The following is a 21568-nucleotide window of genomic DNA, read 5'->3' on the forward strand; positions in this document are numbered from 1 at the left end:
CTTAGGAGAGAAGGGGGAGATAATAAGACCTGGAGAGGACAGGAGCTTCTCAAGGAGAGTGACAGAACCAAAAAATCTGGTCACAGGGGGCTTTTCTGAGACTGATACTCCTTCCAAGGACCATTCATGGAGATAACCTAGAACCCCTGCTCAGATAAAACCCATGGCAGCTCAGTCTCCAAGTGGGTACCCTAGTAAGGGAAACAGGTACTGTCTCTGACATGAACTCAGTGGCTGGCTCTTTGATCACCTCCCCAAGTAGAGGTGGGCTTACCAGGCCACAGAGGAAGACAATATAGCCAGTCCTGATGAGACCTGATAGGTTAGCGTCAGATAGAAGGGTAGGAGGACCTCCCCACTCATGGACTTGGAGAGGGGCATAGGAGGAGATGAGAGTAGGGGGTAGAGTTGTAGGGGGTAGAGTCGGGAGGGGAGGAGGGAAGGGGTTACAGCTGGCATACAAAGTGAATAAATTGTAACTGATATAAAAAAATAAAAATTTAATTTAAAAATTATATTTAAAAAAATGAGTTCTACAGAAGAAAGCCCAGGCCAGCAGGGGGCACTGGAGGCCTTGTGTGGCCTGTGCAGATCTTTTTGCTAAAGATCATCTGCAGACAGCAGCAGAAAACTGTTTTCAAAGTCCTGACCCCCACCCGAGCCATCTCACATCTGGGTTTATAGAACCTTGATTAAAGTCCTTGCTCTTGACTCTGACACCCGAACCCCAGAGTTAAAGAACATGGGAAGGGAACAGTTGTTTTGATTGACACCTCCAAATAGTCAAGTAGTAACTGATTAAAGCTGTCATAACGAGAGTGACTCTAGGTAAACTGAGCTCTGCCTGTGTGACATCTCCCACTCTGTGGAGATGCACCAGCAGACCATGGGCAGAGGCTGGGACATTGGTGCTAGACTTCCCAGTATGCCGAGCTGCGAGAACCTGGGGCTGCTGGGAAAGTTTCCTGTCATGGCAACAACAATGTACCAGGACAGGGACTTCTCTCTTTCCCGTGTTCCGTAGACCTCTCCGTTTTAATTTTCTCATCATTTCTTTTTCCACACTTCTCTATAGTACACTGTGCACGTACAAACTGTAGGAAGTATGCAGGTAAATATTTTGATGTTTCAGTAGAAAATAAATGAAATCTTTATATTCTTCACTGAGAAAAATTAAAATAAAGTGTTTATTCTGATAACTCTCTTGGATGTCCATTTTTCTAAAAGAAAACTATTGCCTCATTTACATTTTTGTGATCAAAAGAAGAATAAGATTGAATTTACTATATAAAGAGGCATAATAATATTTCTGTTAAAATAAACATTGTCAGATCCTGATCACTCAATGTAAAATTTAATTAATTCAATTGAAGCATATACTGTGTTCAAATAAAATTTCAATTAAAATGATTTTTAAATTAAAATAATTATTTTGTGTGTCTGGATGTTCTGCTCCTATCTGTGTTTGTCCACCATGTGCATGCAGTGCCCTTGACAGCAAGAGGGAAGAGTCGGGTCCCCTGGGATGGAGTTACAGATGGCTGCAAGCTGCAGTCTGGGTGCCGGATCAAGCATAGGTCCTCTACAACAGCTATCAATGTTCCTAAACACTGAGCCATCAGAAAATCTCAGTATTCTTACTTGTCAGAAAGAAATACTTGACTGCTTGCTGATCATAACTTTCTATTATATCAACACCAGAGAACAATGCATTTGTGAAATTTTTTTTTAGGAAAAAAATCTCTAGGAAAACCTTTCAGAGAGAAGCAGTACTATACATCAAGAGTTAACAAGAGCAATATCTGCAGCTGTTAAGAGCTGAGTAGGTATGAGCAGGAGGGAGCCAGGGACATACGTACCCATCGCTCTCTAGTTAGGGACATCCTGACCAGGGAGGCCATCAAGGGAGCTACAGCTGTGTCTAGGTTGCTGTGTCTCCTGAGGTTTGCAATGCTCCTTTATACTCACACATCCTTGAAGCTCCAGTAGGAGAGTTAGGCACCAGGGAACTTTCCCAGTGACTATACATGCCACCAGTGAATATGCTAATGAGATGGAAGAAAAACTGTGCGGACATCTTGGCTCTGGACAATTTCCTTAATGGAAGATAGAGGAAATTCCCCAGATGGGAACTTACCAATGACATCATAGAGTTGGGACCGTAAGAACCATCTGTAAATTGCACTATGCAGAGTGCAGTGCTCTGCTGCCCACCTCCAGGCCAGCCTGCTCCAACGTTGCTCTGGAGTGTACTGTACATTCCAGCATTACTTTGCCTTGTTAAACAAACTTGTGCTCAAACTCTCTTGGGAGAATTCTTTCTGTGAGAAGATGAGAACACAGGAGAAATCTGTCACCTGGAAACAATGACCCCATCAGAGCTCAAATCTGAGGGGAATATTCTCATAATTGATAATGTGCACGCAGCCTCTTAGAATAGTATTGACACCAGCCTTCTGATGCTGCTCAGGGTGAGCTGAGTCCTCCTCCATGGGTCAATTTAGCACATGTGGGTGTTAGATCTGAAATCAAGCGATCAGAAAGATACCTTGGTAGAAATATTTTCACAAGAGACTTACTTTAAGAAGAAAACAAAATAGCTATTTATGTCATTTTTGTTTCAGCAATAACTTCTTATTGGATGGGTTCTTACCGAAATAATCTCAAGAACTCAAGCTATGAAGGTGAAATTTCACCAGGAAGCCATGACTTACTGTATCTCAACAGGCTGAAAACATCAGGTCTGATTAAGATTATTACAGCTGTGCATACCCACTTATGAAATCCGGGTCAATATTTATTATGACAGGAATCCTCCACAAAAGTCAGGGTTAGGTACTCAAACCCCACCCTCTGCCAACTGCCAAACAAGAGTTGACACTTTGAGGAGGATATGAAGGAAAGGAAAGCTGCTTACCATGGTGGGAATGAAAACTAATACATGTGTCATGAAAAACAATAATAAGATTGGGAGAGGACAGGAACCCCACAAGGAGAGCAACAGAAAAAGAAAATTTGGACACAAGGGTCTTCCCAGAGACTCATACTCCAACCAAGTACCATGCATGGAGATAACCTAGAACCCCTGCACAGATGTAGTCCATGGCAGTTTAGTGTCCAAGTGGGTTAGATAGTAATGGGAAGAGGGACTGCCTCTGTCATAATCTGAGTGGCCTGCTCTTTGATCACCTCCCCCTGAGTGGGGAAGCAGCCTTACCAGGCCACAGAAGATGACAATGCAGCCATTCCTGATGTGATCTGATAGACTAAGATCAGAAGGAAGGAGAGGAGGACCTCCCCTATCAGTGGACTTGGGGGGGAGACATGCATGAAGAAGGGGGAAGGAGTCTGGGACCAGGAGGGGAGGAAGGAGGGGCTTATGGGGGATTCAAAGTGAATAAACTGTAATTAATAAAATAATAAAAAAAGAAAATAAAAAGAAAAACAGTATGAGGTTCATTCATGTCTTCAAAAATTAAAAAAAAACATCTGTTTCACTAGCAAACAATCTCACTCTCTCCATCTCTCATATGTCCTCAAGCATGGTTTTCTTCTTCTCAGTGGTCTCTTCGTTGTGTTTCTCTTCATCTTCAGGTAAAGGATTCCTTTATAGATCTTCTAGGGAGCTTTCTTGGTGGCTGAGATTTCTTTAGCCTGTTTTCATTCTACATCTTTACATCCATCAGGAACAATTTCAGGATTAATGCATTAAATGTAATATATAATTACTCCTCCCTTATTTCTTTGGGTCTTAAGGGTAGTTTTGAATAAATTAGTTCAATAGGATACATTTTAAAAACAGCAACCAAGAAGTGCAATTGTATATACAGTGGAAAAACCTCAAACAACATCTTTGTTTATTTTTGCCTATTTCTTTCACCAATGTAACACTGGCTGATTGGTGAGGCTTCCCTTCTTGTTGGTGTTAACATTTCCTACTGCTCTCACCAACTTACATTGAAACCCTTCCTCTAGGACCTTTTCCCTTTGGGTGAGATAGATCTCTACCAGCACAGTCTCTCTTTCTCTTGCATGGTGACTAAGAGTTGCTTCCAGTGAACCTACACTTATATACATTAACTTGCCTTGCATGAGGGACACTCCACCATCCTCATTTCAGCCTCACCACCAAACCCTAGCTCTCCATTTTGTAATTAAACAAGAGGAATATTATTTTGTGCAGGAAATTCAATTGTCCTGCCCTCAGGGGCCTTCTGGGTTCTGAGAAGGTCCTATGTCACCATCAGCATCCTATGTCATCACCTGGGCCAGGTGCTTCAGATATATAACCCATCTGCCAATCCCACCTTTCTCTCCCACCAATCCCCATCTCTTTCTGCTTCAATGCTTGCTTCTTTTCCCTTTGTCCTCAAGAACAGAGGCAGTGGCCAATGACCCCTGGGGCAAGAAAGACTCACAGGCCTCAAAGGAACACTGATATCTTCAATGGCCTCAAAGGCTACTGTAGCATTCCCTGCTCAAGACATCAAAAGTCATTCATTTAAGTGATGGGCTAACACTGATGAATTCCTACAATGTATTTCTGCCTTGAAAACCTAGGGCCACAATTCCAAAGCTGTTCAGAAGTCATGCTTAGTGTCAGCTACACCTCCTGCACAGCAGGCAGGAAGGCAGCTTGCTTAGAAGATAAGAAAACCAGAGCTCTTCCTGGCTTCTGAACTGTGGACAGGAAGGAACCAAGAGGTTTCATGTTTCAAGGAGAATTGAAACTGTCCACCATTGGGACCTTTGCTTCTATAGCTGCTTGGCCCATGTAATGGGTATTCTTGGCTGTCCACTTGACTACATTTGGATTTAAGTAAAACCCTAAAATAGAGAATTCATCTGTGAAGTGTTTTTGCTTAATTTGAAGTAGGATAATCCAATTCTAATATGGATCACTGAGGTAGAAAGGCATGGCTTCTTTAGGTCTGTAGATTTTAGTATGGCTGTCTTATATTATACAGCTAATATCTGCTTATAAGTGAGTGTATAACATGTCTATCTTTCTGTTTCTGTGTTACCACACTCAGGATGATCTTTAACTTCCTGAACAGAACACCAACAGCTCAGGCTCTAAGATCAACAATTAATAAATGGGACCTCCTGAAACTAAAATGCTTCTGTAAAGCAAAGGACAATGTCAACAGAACAAAATGACAGCCTACAGATCTTCATCCACCTTACATCTGATAGAAAGTTCCTGTTCAGAATATATAAAGAACTCAAGAAATTAGACACCAACAAACTAAATAATCCATTTGAAAAAGGGAGTACAGAGTTAAGCAGAGAATTCTCAACAGCGGAATATCGAATGGCAGAGAAACACATAAAGAAATGCTCAACATCCTTAGTCATCAGTGAAATGAAAATCAAAACGACTCTAAGATTCCATCTTACACCCATCAGAATGGCTAAGATCAAAAACTCAAGTGACAACATGCTGAGAAGCATGTTAAAGGAGGAACCCTCCTCCACTGATAGTAGGAATACAAACCTGTACAACCACTTTGGAAATTCATCTGGATCTAGTGCTTTCTCCAAAAATTGAGAAGAGTACTACCTCAGGATCAAGCTATACCACTCCTGGGAATATACCCCAAAGATGCCACACCATTAAACAAGGACATTTGCTCAGCTTTGTTCATAGCAGCTCTATTTGTAATAGCCAGAATCTAGAAACAGCCTAGATGTCCCTCAATGGAGGAACGGATACAGAAATTGAGGCACATTTATGCAATGGAATGCTACTCTGCTATTAAAAACAAGGTAGCCATGAAATTTGCAGGCAAATGGATACATGTTGTTTCCCCAAGGCTTGCTCAGCTCTACCAATAAAAGAAAAGAGAGGGAGAGGAAAAGGCTAGAGAGATGGCTCAGTAGTTAGGAGTACTTGTTCTTGCAAAAGACCTGGGTTCCATTTCCAGCACCCACATGACCACTCACATCAGTCTTTAACTCCAGTTCCATACACACACACACACACACACACACACACACACACACACATTTATACAAACAATAAGCACATATCAAATAGATATAAACGTAGTCTTTTTTGTTTTGTTTCTTTACTTTATATGTCAATCACAGCTTCCCCTCTCTCTTTTCCTACCAGTCCACTTCCATCACCCATCTATCTCCTTTTCCCCTCCCAACTCCCTCTCCCCTCTCCTCCTTTTCCCCACCTCATCTTTTTTTTTCTCAGAGACCAGGAGGTCTACCATGGATACATGCCCCCACCCCCTGTTGGCAAATCAAACAGTTATAAAACAAAACGGAGAGAAAGAGATAAAAAGATCAGGAGATGCTTTGTAGCCTGTTATTTTTGTAGTCCTTTTTGGGACTCATCAGTTCAGTGTATTTAACTGTATAAAGATTTTAAATACTTTCTTTTTAGGACCCAATAACATGCATGCTAGTGCAAAATTAAGTATTGAGTACTTAAGGAGTTTAACTCCAATTTGATGTGAAATAAATCCAATAAAATGGTGAAATTAACCATTCTGATGGGTGTAAGGTGAAATCTTGGGGTTGTTTTGATTTGCATTTCCCTGATGACTAAGGATTTTGAGCATTTCTTGAATAAGTGTTTCTCTGCCATTTGATATTCCTCTGCTGAGAATTCTGTGCTTAACTCTGTACCACGTTTTTTAATTGGATTATTTGGATTCCTTCCCTCATCTCATGGGATTGGGAAGGGATGAGGGAGGGGAGTACAGCCGGGTGCATAAAGTTTATACAAGGTGTATAAAATGTAATTAATATAAAAATAAAAATTTAATAAATAATGAAATATAAAAAACATAGAAAATAAACTGTGATTTATAAATAAATAAATAAATAAATAAATGTGGTGAAATTAAAAAGGTATTTGTTTATAAAATAGATTATACTTAGAACAGTATAATTATACAATTATACTTATAACTGTAAAACTGGAAGTAAAAACATTAAAAAATGAAGAAAATTTTGCCAGGGTCTCTTAAGTTTTAAAGAGCATAAATTAAATTTTAGTTTCAAATACATTTTAAATTTCAAATTCATTTAAATTTTAAATTTTCTGTGTGTTGATATAAATTTTGAAAGGAACGTACAATATGTTTCCCAAATTATCAGATGCTACAGATTCCTATCTTTCCTATCATTATGGGAGCTTTCCCATACTTCACTTCTCACTTGTGAACCTGTGACTCTCCTGTTTCAACCCTTAAGTAGCTCACCTTACAGGTATCTGTCACCATATAACATCCACACACACTTTTGGGAACTCATTTCTGTGGTCTCATAGACTCAAAAGAAAGACTTCTCTGCACAAAAGTAAAAGTGGGATTCACTAACACAATTGTACTTTACACTTAAGGTCTGAGTGCCGACATCTATGTTAGACTCAACCATGTTCTACTAATCCCCTGTATGTGCACTTCTTCAAGATGGTTTTCATTTGGGATGTCAAGAATATTCTAAGTTCCTTTTGATAGCAATGTGGGAAGATGTGAAAGAGAAGCAACTGTAGATGACAGGCTAAAAGCATGTTTTGGCAAAGGCTAGAAAGGAGAAAAAGAATTTTAGCACTGGAGGGTATAGCTGTTGGGTTTGCTACAGATCCATCTTTGATCTGCATAGACCCTGGCACTGCTGACCCCATTGTTGTTCAGGTAGGCATGGTTTTCCTTTCCCCGGATGGGAAACCTGAAAAGAAACCAAAAGCAGTAAGTCTGCGGAGCCCAGAACTGCATTCACTCCTGCAACAAAATCTCACCCATCTCCCTGCTTATTTGTAACATGAATGTTGTCAAAGAAAGACAGTCCTGTGCCAGTTTTGCACCTGGCAGCTTTAGTATTTCCAGGCTTTCTTATAAACACCACACCTTTGTCATTCATTCATGATGAATCCTTTAATATGTGTACAAAGCAGTTGACTGGTGCTTGCTGACATGTTCAGATGAAGTGCAGGCATGGTGGCCTCAGGGAGAGGGATTTTTAGTTCTGCTTTGAAGCATTTTACATAGTAGGAAACCCATTTATTAAATTGCTGAAATGGTTTTAATAATGGACATGACTGGGTCTGTGATTTACAATTCTAGTAAAACAATGTGCTCTAATCCAAGAACTATCCCCTGTGCCAACGGATAACAAGACTTTAGGGGTGGTTTTCCAATGCCCTTGGAGTCTCTGCTTTTGTGGACAGGTATGGCTGTACAATGACTGATGAGTCTTGGCTAGCAGTTCTACAGTCTTTCGAGGGTTTCAGAGCCCTCACTGCCCATCTGAGGTTCTGTCTACATCCCACACAGGGAATTTATCATCAACAAAAAGTTTTAAGTTGGTAAAGAAGCAGACAGTACCTCCCCCAGATGCCACCATCATTTGAGTAAAATCACACTAAGTAAAGGTTTTGGAAATGATGGCCAATAATACATGGGAGAATCTCCAAAGGATTTAAGTTTGTGGGGATGTGGAGTTGGCTGGGGATTGACTCCTGTGTGTAGCACACACCCTCCCTCCCAGGCACACCTGCAACCCAAGAGTTTATTATTCTTCCTCTCCAGTACAGCTGGCCTCACGTTAAGCAGCCATTCATCTCTCAGAGCCACAACTCACATGTGATCACAGCACATGAACACGGTAGAAGGAAAAGCATCTGCAAACATACGTGCTGTTATACTCAGTGTTGTCTGTCCATCTCCAAGGGAGTTGTGGTGACTCTCTGTGCAAACCGATCCAGTAGTCCAAAGTCCCCTTGTATCTCCTTAGGAAACCCTGTCATGAAACACAGAAAGCAAATACATGTGTGTCTCTGTTTCAGATGATCCTTGAGGCTCTCCACTCCACAGCTTCCTCTAGAGATGTCAGGAGGGTGTAACTGAGGGTCACAGAGGTGTAACAGCCTCCAGCTCTCAGTGGACCCAGTTGACATCTGTAATTCTAAAGTACCTCATTTCTATTAAAGTACCAAATTTAATGACACACCCCAGTGTGGCTGGCATGGTTCCTGGCTAAGCCACCCCTTGCTGTTCTTAAGAGTTGTCACCTTAAGTATACAACATGTGCCAGCTTGGAGAAAAACACTCATGACCACCAGGTATCTGGGTAAAATGGCACCTCTGACCTCTCAGACTAACTGTGAGCACGACATGCAGTAATGTTTCTTCAACGTCTCAGAGCTTCATCCAGATGTGTGTGACCATCACAAAAGCACACACTCACATGTTCCCCATGTCTCCACCTGATTGAGGTGAGAAACTTCCTCATGCTTCATCTTTACACTCCCTATCTCTAGGCAATATATAGTCAACAGAACAAAGAAACAACCCAATCCCTGATCATTACCAGCTCCTCCAGGTTGTCAAATCGAGGAAGTTGTGCCTCTTGTGCCACACAGGAGGTCTGGCTGAAGGTCCAGTTACTTGTGGATTCAGAAAAATGAAAACATTTGTTTCCAAATCCAATCCAGTGTAATGGGCAAGCAGCATAGGTGTTTTTCACTGGTGTCTGTTCATTCTTTCTTACTAAAATTTAGAAAACACAATGCATTATTACAAGCATGTGTTGTCTCTTTTTGGCCTCCCCTCCTGTGCTCACATGTGAGGTGTGAATTTGATTGTAGCTTTCCCAATTGATCTGTAGGAGTCCTCTCCTGAACACAATGGGCCTTTATCTAAAGGTCTCCCTCCCTGGGTCTGAGTCCCATTCCCTCTCAGGTGCTCACTGACAGCAGGGCTCCCTGGAAGTGCATTGATTTCTATAACGTCTTCACTTTTGTGCTTTGGATGATTGTTTCCTACAGTGGGGGTTGCTACAGCAACAAGCACTCTGTATGGACACCTACTTTGACAGTCGGCCTGATGATCGAGATAGCAGCAAGAACTGTTGGGAAGGTAGCATACACAGTGTGGACATGTTGCTCTAAAGGATGGTTCACGTGCCTAAGAGGACAGTGTGAGACTTTATCACACTATTCTGAACACTGTGGTACTAACATCCTAAAAATTGATTACTTCAGGAACTGTCCATTTAATATGCTGAAAACACAATTGAACATGGTCACTAAAACCATGGGTAATGGGGAGAGCCACTGTGTCTTCCTGGCCATATTACTCCTCTTTGTCCTCACACTTCCTTGAGGTTCCTCTTTTGGGTATTGCTCTCCTTGTTCTCTGCCTTAGACAGTTACCCCGGGTGGACATATGTCTCCTGCATCTCTGCCTAGAGCTTGATGATGTCATCTTCCCAGGGATGCTGAGCCTGGCCTCCTATGCACACCACAGCCTGTGCTGTTCCTTCACTGCAGCTTCCTGCTGGAGCCTGAGTTCCCAGAGAACAGGAAGTTCCAGTGTGTTTTCTCAAGCCCTTCCCATAGTGCCTGGCTCACAGTAGTCAGTAAGTATTTACTGAGGTTGTCAATGTGGATAGAATATTACAGAATTTGGAAAATAAGTCACTTACCTGCCAAAGCAACAGAAAGCACAATTACTGCTACAGTGAGGACTGTGATCACTACATAGCTGATGTAAAGCATAGCAGGAGACTCAAGGGAGGCAATTCTGAGACATTTTCCTTGGAGCTTTTTACCTGAAAATATCAACATGAGAACATCAATCTCAGGAACCTTTTGTAGAAAAAGATAATTTTACCCAGAATCACTGTAGATTTGGATTTCACTCCCTAGTGTAAACCCCCTTCACCAATGGTCTCAGTCTGAAAATGATGACTTTGGCTCCGAGAAGACTAGAGGAAAGGGAAACGGAATTTTTGTCACAGAGTCTTCCAGTTGTTGAACTAAGGGCCAGTCAAAGAGCAAGAAACAGAACGAGTGAAGCTCAGGTTGAACAGAGATATCAATAAGGTTATATATAGATTTCGTTCCATAAGAACAGACCTGGTTAGGACATAGGGTACATAACAATAAAAGTATAAAAGCAACCTGCCAGGTGTGGTAGCACAGGACTGTGGTTCCAGTACATTGGTAGTAGAGGTAGGAGAGTCAGGAGTTCAAGACCAGTTTTGGCTAAAATTGAGTAAGACTGAGATGAACTAAATTAGACTTCATTCTTTCAACCTGTCTGTGTATCTAACTAACTAACAACTAATTGACTAACTAATCCAACAACCAACTAACTCTTAGGGGACCAACCAACCCACTAACTCTTATGAACAAAGTACATGGAGTTCAACATATTAACAGAATAAGAAAATTAAAAACAGCATTTCAATAAAATCAGCAAAATCATGTGCAAAATGCAATGTAAATTCAAAGTAGCATTTATCAACACATTCGGAATTAAAGCAACTTCCTTATCCTATCAAAAAGTTTTTTGCTGGGTAGTTATATGTCAACTTGACAAATGCTAAAGTCATCTGAGACAAGAGAACTCAAACAAGAGAACATCTCCTGTGGGTGTGGTAGCAGAAGCCTTTATTCTCAGCACTGTGGAGGCAGAGGCAGAAGAATCTCTGTGAGTTCAAGGACAGCCTGGTCTAGAAAGTGTGTCCAGGATGATGCATGGGCTCTGTTACACAGGGAAATCCTGTGGTTTCCAATTTTTGTTTTTAATGTTTCTTTCTTTCTTTCTTTCTTTCTTTCTTTCTTTCTTTCTTTCTTTCTTTCTTTCTTTCCTTCCTTCCTTCCTTCCTTCTTCCTTCCTTCCTTCCTTCCTTCCTTCCTTCCTTCCTTCTTTCGTTCTTTCCTTCCCTTCTTCCTTCCCATACTAGTCTTAGCCCCATCCCTCCTCACTTCACAGTCCCACCAGCCCTTCCTCTTCCCCATCCCTTGCCCCTATTCCTCAGCAAAGGGGAGCCCCCTTCCCATCCACCCCAGCTCCTCAAGTCATATCAGTGCTGAGTGTGCCTACCTCCCAGAGGGGAAGTAATTGAAAAGAGAGTCCATGTCAGAGAGAGACCATTCTCCCCTTATTAGGGGACCGACATGAGACCTGAACTGCTCACCAACTACATCTTTGTAGGGGGCCTAGGTCCAGTCCATGCAAGGTCCTTGGTTGGTGTTTCAGTCTCAGCAGGTCCTTCCTGGCCCTGGTTAGTTGGCTCTGTTGGTCTTTTTGTGAAGTTCCTATCACTTCTAGGTCATATTCTCCTTTCCCCTACATTTTCCTAATTAGTGAAGGGCCAGCCCATCGTGGATGGTGCTATCCCTGAGCTGGTGGTCTTAGGTTCTAAAGGAATGCAGGCTGACAAAGCCACAAGTAAGTAGCACCCCTCCATAGCCTATATCAGTTTCTGCCTCCAGCTTCCTGCCCTGTTCCTGTCCTGACTTCCTTCAGCCATAAAGAGGGATATGGAAATAAACATCAAATAAACCATTTGGTCCCTAAATTGCTTGGGTCATAGTGTTTTCTCCCAGTGATAGAAATCCTAATTAAGACATGTGTCTATGATACACCAACAGAAACATCCCACTACAGCCAGCATGAATGTTTTCCCCAGTAACACAGAACAAGGTCAAGGTGTCTGCTCACTGTTCTAGTGTGACTCTAAAGTCCTATCCAGCACAATAGGGCAGGAATAACAAATAACAGTCAAGCCTCATAAAGATAAAGGAGTGCATGGATATATCTACATATAAATTTCTATTAAAAAGACTCAAAAATAATGAATGATATTACAGTGCTGTGGGAAAACATGTCAACATACAAAATGACTTTGATTTTTATATAGGAATAATTGTCAAATGCAAACAAATATAGTATGTTCACAATCAGTTTCTAGAAGAACAACAAGTGCTTTAACCTCTTAGCTATTTCTTCAGTTCCTACCATGGGGTTTTTAAAACCATCAGTACATTTTAGGTACAATTTCTTGAGGGAGAGAGAGAGAGAGAGAGAGCCCTTTTTAGGGACAAGAGCAGAGTGTTCATTATACTAAATCCAATTTATTTTTCTTTGTGTTGGTAAACAATATACCACATCTTTTGGATTTTGGGTCCACAGAAACTTTGTAACACTTTTTCTTTTCTTTTCTTTTCTTTTAATCTCATCTGTATTTACCTTTTTTTTTTTTCGTTGCAAAAGCAAGAGGTTTATTAACCATTGTACAACGGGGTCCTTTTAAAGCAGAATGTGGTTGGGCACTATTTCCATTCACAAGCCTTGCTGAATTACAAGACCTAGGGAAGAAGCTTAGGGATTGTACTTTGAAAAACAAGCCATAAGGGGAATTCTTGTCAAGTTGTTTTTAACTTGTGTTCTTCTAAGACTAGTACATGCAGAATTAAAACCACAGGGGACTAAAAAAAATTGTAAGATGAAACTTAAGCCATCTTAATTTTTGTCCTTTCTAAACATGTATATCTCAGAACACTTAAAGTGACAAATGATTTGGTCTAAGGAATCCAGCTCAACAGCGAAACACTTCAGACCACAAAGTTAACAGTAAGTTACATTATGTCTTAAACATTCTATCAACCTGTGGAATCAAACCTAAAGTATCACAGTATCACAAGTAGAAAGAAATTGTATCTTACCTTAGTTTTCATGCCATAGATGCTTTAAATGTTAACAAAAATAAACCAAAACCCTGGAAAATATATCATCAGAAGGAATGAGGGTCAGTGTAAACACATAGTTCTTCTGGTGAGGCTTAGTCTGCTTCTTCCATGCGGGATGTGTCTTCTTCCAGGGGTGGCATTTCTTCAGTTACAACAGCACTGCTGTCATCCACAGTAGGACCATCCTCACCGACACCTAGACCAAGCTTCATCATCCTGTAGATCCTGTTAGTGTGTGTCTGGGGATTTTCCAGACTGAAGCCAGAAGACAGGAGTGCAGTTTCATATAGCAAGATGACCACACCCTTCACAGACTTGTCATTCTTGTCAGCCTCTGCCTTTTGCCTTAAGGTTTCAATAATGGAGTGATCAGGGTTGATCTCCAGATGTTTCTTTGCTGCCGTGTAACCATTGTTGAGTTGTCTCGGAGGGCCTGAGCTTTCATGATTCACTCCATGTTTGCTGTCCGCCCATATGTGCTTGTGACCATACAGCGTGGGGATGTCACCAATCGGTTTGACACAACCACCTTTTCAACCTTTTTCTCCAAAATGTCCTACATAATTTTGCAGAGGTTTTCAAACTTTGTCATTTTTTCTTCTTGTTTATTTTTCTCCTCTTCGTCTTCTGGAAGTTTTAGTCCTTGTTTGGTAACTGATACCAACGTCTTGCCCTCAAACACTTTTTCTCTGTAGTTGTACTTTAAACAAAGATGTCCTCTGAATTCAGTAATCAAATTCCATGGCTCTCTTTTTCAGTCAGGTAACATGCAAAATTTTCTTTAAATATTCCCGCCACAAAAACACCCATGTGGGTGTTTCACTTCTGAAAGTTTATTTATTTATTTGTTTATTTATTTATTTATTTGCATATGTGGCCTTTAGTGTGTTATGGAAAATCCCAAGCATATACAGAAACAGAATGATAAATTCTCACCTCAGGCTAACTTCTCTCACAGAAATATAGTGTGTATATGAAACTGTGCAGCAAATAAAAGTGGTTTCAGCTATGAGAATAATTGGCTAAACTGAAAAAACATCTACATTCCTCTCTACCTTGTTTTTTGTTGTTGTTGTTAAGTATGAACACTGTATTTAAGGAAAGCCAATATTCTTTCACTAAACCAAATAGGGGAGCAAAGAAAAATTAAAGTAATGGAAGAAGGTAGAGAAAATAAAAATAAAAGAATAAAGCAGACAGTTTTCAAATACAGAAGACAGTTTCCTTTCTGAAGACTGAAACATAAATTCCACAGGATCCTTTGTTTCAATAATGTACCACAACATAGATGTGCCAGAGGAGCCCCTGGTTGGGGGAGGGGGTTCAGCCAGCCCCCCAAGGCACCTCACCTCCCTCCTTTCTTTTGAATCACAGTGGGCCTGAGAACTATGAGTCCCAGCACCATAGATGACATCCCCAGCTGTGCACATTGAAAGTTGTGCCGTTAGAGTTTCCTTCACTCTGGGACATAACGAGCATGTTCTGTAGCAACTTCCTGTATTTCACTAGAGTGAAGCAGCAAGCTAAACACACACCCACACCAAACACAGAGTAAAGAAAAGAATGAAAAACAAAACGAAGACTAAATCAACCAACCAAACCAAAAACAAAGCTGTGGCTTGGGCTCTTAGAATAAATTTATTGTTTGTTTCTCCTGCCCAGAAACACTTGAGCATTTTATACTCTGTTAGAGAAACTAGTATAACAGAGGCCTTCAATCGTGACCACTTCAAAGTGACCCACCATGACAGGCTAACAGGCAAGAGGGTCAGCTCCTATGTGTTCCTGGTGAATCTCCCCTCTGTCCTTTTAGTTTGGTTCAATCACATTGAAATACTTACCCATGTCTACTTCTTGCAGGCAGTCTGGAGTAGCGGGCTCTGTCTTCAGCATGCCCTTGGACGCCTCTTCAGTCTTTGCAGCACCCATCTGTGAGCCAAGAGGAAGTCTCTCACTGAATTCAGGAAGAGGTTTGAAACTTGAAAGCCTGGAGAGGGAGAAAAGCCTTGTGTTCTCTATGTGCTTCCTACTATGCACTTTACCAACCCAGCCCAGTCAGGTGATTCCTCAATCACTCCTTATCAGTCCTTAGCAAGTCACCTCTCAGCACATAGCTTTCTGTTTGGCAGAGAAACAGAATTACAAAGTAGGAGGTTATGTCAAGAAATGAAGTGAACTTTAAATAAAATATATGAAACTGATGAATGCTTTAGAATTTGAAAATGTTCCATACTTATCACTGATTCTTTAAGAAAAATACTGCTTTGATGAAAGTTGCTGTTATTACTTGGAGGAAGTGTTTATTTTACAACAGGGTCTCACTCAATAGCTCTGGCTAGCCTCAGTTATCACTGTGTAGACCAGGATGGACTCAGATCACAGATATATGCTTGGCTCTGTCTCATAAGTCCTTATATTACAAATTCAAGCCACCACACTCAGCACATGTGTGCTAATTTTAGAACAATTTTACTCATAGATTATCTAGATTTGGCTATTTGAATAATATTCAATACTTATATTTCAGGGATCTGCTGAAATGCAGATAAAGGCAACACACAGCTACAGAGCTATGACCCATCCAGGGACCAGCTACTCCATTCCTCAGTGTGTGCTCCACAGAGGGCAGAAACAGATTCGTATGAGAGGTCTCATTGCATTATGATTTGCAATAAATAAATTGGAAGGATACAACATTCATGTCAGCATTTCAGCATTTAGCTAAGGACCTAAGTACAACAGATAAACAGGAAATAGCACACAGTGCATATTTTGAGGTGTAAGGTGTGGAGTGTGTTATGGTCCCCTAATGGAATGGACAGTGATAATAGAAGGAAAAGTCCTGTCATATCCAACAACATGATGATGATGTGTCCTTCACTCTGCTTTTTTTTTAAAGAGAGAAGCAATAATAAACACCTAGAGAGACCGCTAAACATATGTTTTATTAGCTAAAAAGACAAATATATGAATTTTCAGGAGTGATTCTTAATAAAAAGAGTGTTTGTACCTATGTGGTAAGATGCTGTGTAATACATGGTAAACAGCTTCATTTTTACCAAGTGCAAACGCATATACTTACACATGCCATAAGTGTGCAGTGTATAAAAAGCAAGAGCCAAGAGAAGAGGAGTTAAAAAAACAGTGGTTTGCTAGTGTAAGAGTGTTACTTCAAGAACACGGAACACTTGTCCAGAAATAATGAAACTCAAGCCAGATTGAAGTGGATTCTGCTCTTCCAAAGAACCAGTGTTTATTGTGGCTGCAGCTTTACCAAGCTTCCAGCTCATCCAATATTGCAAAGCCCAAACCTGCATCAACTTCAGCTCTGCGGGCTCTCAGTTGATATCAAAATCACTATCTTTTCAGTTAACACAGCCTGATGGTGTCTGCTTCCTCTGAAAATCTTGCCTCAGCTACCACCCAACTTTGCACATAAACTTCATCATTTAGATAAGGTTTTGTCTTAGACAATGAGCCAGACTGTTCCTGATTTTCTTCTCCTATCTAGTCTAAAGGTTGGTAAAAGTTATAAGGACTGAAATGTCAGATCATAAGCAAATAAGATCACTACAGGAAGGCAGAGAGAAAAAGAGACTACGGATTGAAGAGCAAGATGGTCCTTAAATATTAGAATCTGTTTTCAAGACAGAGTAGTAATGACTTGCTTACCTGAAGTTGAGTAGAAGCTTCAGCAGATGTTCCCTGCCATTGCTGACTTCCTTTCCCCATCCTGACCTTTGACCAGCATTTCAGTCTTCCTGGGCCCTGATCTTGGAGTCACAATTTGTGATCTGCCATGTGGATGCTGATATTGAACCTGAATCCTTTGGATCCTCCGTGCTCTTGACCACTGAGCCAACTCTCTCTTACCTTTAATCCCGATCATTTGATCTGGAAAAACCACCTCTAACATCGGCCACACCATGTCCTGGAAACCTTTGATGGCTTTCTTGGTTGTCAACTTGACTAATCCAGAAATGGAGTGCATACCTCTGAGCTCTTTTTACTTGGTTTGAAGTGGGTGAATCCACTTCTATTTCAGACCTCTGCAGTAGGAAGACACACACCTTTGCCTGGATTTTGAGGCAGGAAGACTTTAATCTTTAATCTTTGCCACAACTTCTGCTGGAAACCTATGTAAGGGCATCCAAAAGGAAGCTTTTGCTCTTTGCCTGCTTCCTCTCACCTTGCTAGGAAGTCCAATTCTTCACTAACATTAGAGCAATGTTTCTCAATATGTGGGTCATGACCTATCTAGGGGTCACATATCAGATATTTCCATTATGATTCATAACAGTAGCATATTTACAGTAATGAAGTTACAACAAAATAATTTTATGGTTGGGGTCATGACACCATGAGGAACTGTGTTAAGGGGTCTCAGCATTAGGAAGGTTGAGAACCATTGCATAAGAGCGTACTTGTTTGGGATGCGCACCTACAGAAAGTCAACTGAGACATCCAGCCTCATAAACCAAACAAATTCTGAATTTTTGGACTAGCTGGGTCGCAGCCTGTAAGAAACTTCAATAAGTACCCTTTCTATACGCACAGAGAGATTTATTCTGGAAGTTCTGTTACTCTAGAGAACCCTGACAAATACAGTGATATATGTTGCCAAGGAAGGATAGGGTGCAAAGGACCCATAAGTCATGACAAAGGTTACAGAGAGGATTGTTTTTCTACTTTCAACTCTGCTATAGTCTTTTTAAAAATGTGTGTGTGGTGAATAAGTTCATTAAATTGTACTGGACAGTGAAAGTCTAAAACCATAATCAATGATCCATGACTTCAGGATGGCTATTCCAAGTGTGGAAAAGTTCAATGAAATACTTAGGGTTTGGGACTTGGTAAGTGAATGGCTAACAGAAAGTGCCAAATTAGTGGTTTTTGTCTTTATAAACTCCCTGTTCACTCAGCTAGGGGCCAATTCTAGACTTATAGTCACAAGAGTATGTGACCCTGGCCAAGTCTGTGTAGCTCAATAAAAATTTCAAATCCATAAAGATGTCATCCTGGCTTTCTTCTCTTGGGTGAGAATACCCCTGTTTACACACGATGAGGAAACTTTGACTTCCCTTCTGGGCTCCTTGGCAACATGCACTTTCTGAAAATGACTAAGCAGTTCAGTGTATCAGATCTGAGGACATACTGATTGGGAGCAGTTTTGTTCAAGATGAAATCAGGTATCCTGAGGCCACAGCTTTCAACTTGGACAAGACAGCGTGACCCCAGTACCTAAGCCAAAAAACTTCTGTATACAGGGCTGAGATTCTGGCATCAACTCACACACTTTGCTCAGAGAAGGGCAAAGCCATATTTGTGTGCAAGATAGTTGGTATGCACTTGTCAGGGCACATGTGCCTGGGACCTTCCATAGAGAAATGTAGCTCAGAAAAAGGGAATCTTGAAAGGTAACGGGAACAAAGCAGCAAATTTCCCTACCCTAGATAGTGGCCCTAGACCCTTTCTACATCTGAGTTATCCTGTCTGAACCTTAATTGCCCCAGTGCCCAATCTATATACAAAGAACCAAGAGTACCAAAATAAAGGAAAAATAAAATAAAATAAAATAAAATAAAATAAAATAAAAAAATGAAAGATACTCAACAGGAAAGAAATGGGTGGTGGTTCTTGATGTAGGAATGACCTGTACCTTTATCAGGCCCATGGTTGCCTAACTCCAGCAACAAATGATGGGTCTTCACCAGGTCCTCTGACTGCCTAAAGATAAGACTCACAAGGGCCCTATAATTATGGTTGTTCTATTTTCTCTGCTTTTGTTGCCAGTGTAAAAATCCCCATACCCACATAAGCCAGAAAATTAAGAAATTCTGAAACCAGAGATCTCATAGCCAGTCTATCTGCTGAGACCCAACCTGCCTTCCAGGTAGATTTTTTTTTTAAATGTTGCAACTAGAGCCTACTGGGGGATGGTTTTCTTGTACGTGGGAAAGGGTAACATCTCTGCAGCAGTAGGTCCATCAGTGAAGAAAAAGTTCTATGATCTATTCAGTATGCTGCCTGATTGATTCCATCCCCCCATCCAGGAAAATAACATCTTGCTTGATGGAGCTGTGAAATTTAATCTTCCTGGGAACACACTGATCCCTTCATAAACCCGGAAAGAAAACCACCATTTCCTCCCTGTATTCAGAGCCCATGCACTCTCATATCCACAAAGGTTAGGGCCTATCAGGAAACCAAAGGTCATTATTGAGAAACTGGTAGAACCTGGGGACTCAGGTTATACTTAAAAGCTTTGGACCCAGACCTCAAAATTACCATCCAAAAGAAACCTGGACATAGAGTTTTCTAGTCCATCAGTACAAAGTGACCATTGGCACCTCCAGAATATGAGTTCTCAATGATAGTAAGCCCCCAAGGTCCAATTTCACCTGGGATTCCTTTGCAAACCTCAAAGATTAAGATCCAAGAGGCAACAGAAGCCAGTCCCTCAGTGTTCAGAGTGCTAGAAAAATTAGATTAGTTCCTTAACCATTCTCCAGTTGGATATAGGTCAGAACAGCTGCCTATGGCTAGATCCGAGGGCCCTATATTATCTTGAGAATGAAACTAATCAACAATAAGCCCTATTTCCAGCCATAACAGCTATAAATGGACCAACTAAGCTCACGTGGGTAACCTCCAGAAAATGGGTGCCTGTTTAATCTCACCAGCATATACTCTAGATAATTCTGTATGAAGATTGTTGTAGCCATACATACCAGGTCAACCCCAGGAATGGCCGTTAAGTGTATCTCTAGGCCCAGAGACAACCTGGCTTGTTTGTACTAATTAATGGCTTAACCACGTGCGTATCTTCTGAATTGGTTGTACTGGTGGAAAACCTACTCCTTTGTGACCTTGTGCATATTATACTGCAGGTGTTCATCTATAATGGAAAAAATAAGACAGGGCCCAAGTCAGTCTAGGATCTGGGCTTCCCTATATACTATGAGCCAGCTCCATTTTCATTCCCCTGTTGGTAGGGGCAGGCATCACAGCCTCCATTGCAGTTGGAACTTGAGCTCTATTTATGTGAAGTAAAAACTTTGAAAATCTCAATGTTCATGTAAACATAAATCTGGACTATCTATCAAACTTAACTTCTCCTTAACAGGTCCAGCTAGATTCCTTAGCCACGGTTGTTCTTCAGAATTGAAGAGTATTGGACCTCCTCTTTATGAGACAAATAGGTCTGTGCATGGCATTGGGAGAAGCCAGTTAGTTCTATGCCAATCCGTCAGGAATAAGTAAAGACAGTTCAGCCATGGGGGGTGGGGTGGGGGAAGGAGGGAGGGGGAAGCCTCCAGGAAACAGAAAGGAAAGAGCCAGCAAGAATCTAACAACTGGTACCAATCATTGTTCTTCTGGTTTACTTACACTCAGGGCTGGGCAATTAATACTTTTGCTCCTTGCTTTCATTATAGGACCCTGCTTACTCAACTGCCTAGTTAGCTATGTAAACAGAGAATAAATTCTGTTAAAATACTACCTAAGGGAATGATATAACCACCTGCACTCAGGTAAATCCATGATTTGACTCATGCCCATTGAACCAGGGAGGGACTCTAACAGGCCCCTAGGGCTTGTAGGTTACCAGGCCTTAGCACAACAGACACCATGATGAAAGTACCGTTCAGGCCTTGGAACCCAGAATGTAGACAGCACCACCTGCCAAAATGAGAACCAAAACTTAAACCATTAAAGTCCGTAGTTCTGGGAAAGCATCTAAATCTTAGTTTTGGCTTCTGTAGTTTTCTTCTGGCTAACTGCTCTTGATAAATGAGGTTTGTCAACCCAGTATAATATTTTTTGTGCTCAAAAGTCACCCTGAAAAATATTTGAGATTACACTGGGTTCCTGAACACTGGGTTTAGTCACTGGCTGGCTAAGTAAAGAACTTATGTTTTTTTTGAACTCATGTCTGAATGTTTTTCTCTGATGGATACCTTATAACCTGACAAGTAGATGGGAAGAAATAATCATGTCCAGGACTGATACCAATAAAATATAATTAAACACACAAAAAAATCATTCAAAGAATCAATGAAACAA

The 21568-nt window shown here is 41.0% G+C and overlaps 1 protein-coding gene across 1 annotated transcript; it reads right to left on the reverse strand.

The window, feature by feature from the left end:
- Window positions 1-6953: 6953 nt before the first annotated feature.
- Window positions 6954-15474, reverse strand: LOC132651972 (C-type lectin domain family 2 member D11-like). Its single transcript, XM_060376875.1, has 5 exons — window positions 15346-15474; window positions 10450-10575; window positions 9334-9512; window positions 8657-8763; window positions 6954-7692 (listed from the first exon to the last, which is right to left on the reverse strand). Exons 1-5 carry the CDS (start codon window positions 15431-15433, stop codon window positions 7569-7571), a joined length of 624 nt encoding a protein of 207 aa, XP_060232858.1. The 5' UTR covers window positions 15434-15474; the 3' UTR covers window positions 6954-7568.
- Window positions 15475-21568: the final 6094 nt, after the last annotated feature.

This window comes from Meriones unguiculatus, unplaced genomic scaffold, assembly GCF_030254825.1.
Source record: "Meriones unguiculatus strain TT.TT164.6M unplaced genomic scaffold, Bangor_MerUng_6.1 Chr5or6_unordered_Scaffold_109, whole genome shotgun sequence".
Lineage (NCBI taxonomy): Eukaryota > Metazoa > Chordata > Mammalia > Rodentia > Muridae > Meriones > Meriones unguiculatus.

Bases quoted from the DNA above. Each gene is read 5' to 3' on its own strand.
- LOC132651972 (XM_060376875.1), bottom strand. From the start codon at position 15,433: ATGGGTGCTGCAAAGACTGAAGAGGCGTCCAAGGGCATGCTGAAGACA. The intron at 10,576-15,345 runs GTAAGTATTTCA...TGATATTTTCAG, and splicing joins CCTGCAAGAAGTAGACATGG to GTAAAAAGCTCCAAGGAAAA. The intron at 8,764-9,333 runs GTAATGATCAGG...GTTTCATGACAG, and splicing joins TTGACAACCTGGAGGAGCTG to GGTTTCCTAAGGAGATACAA.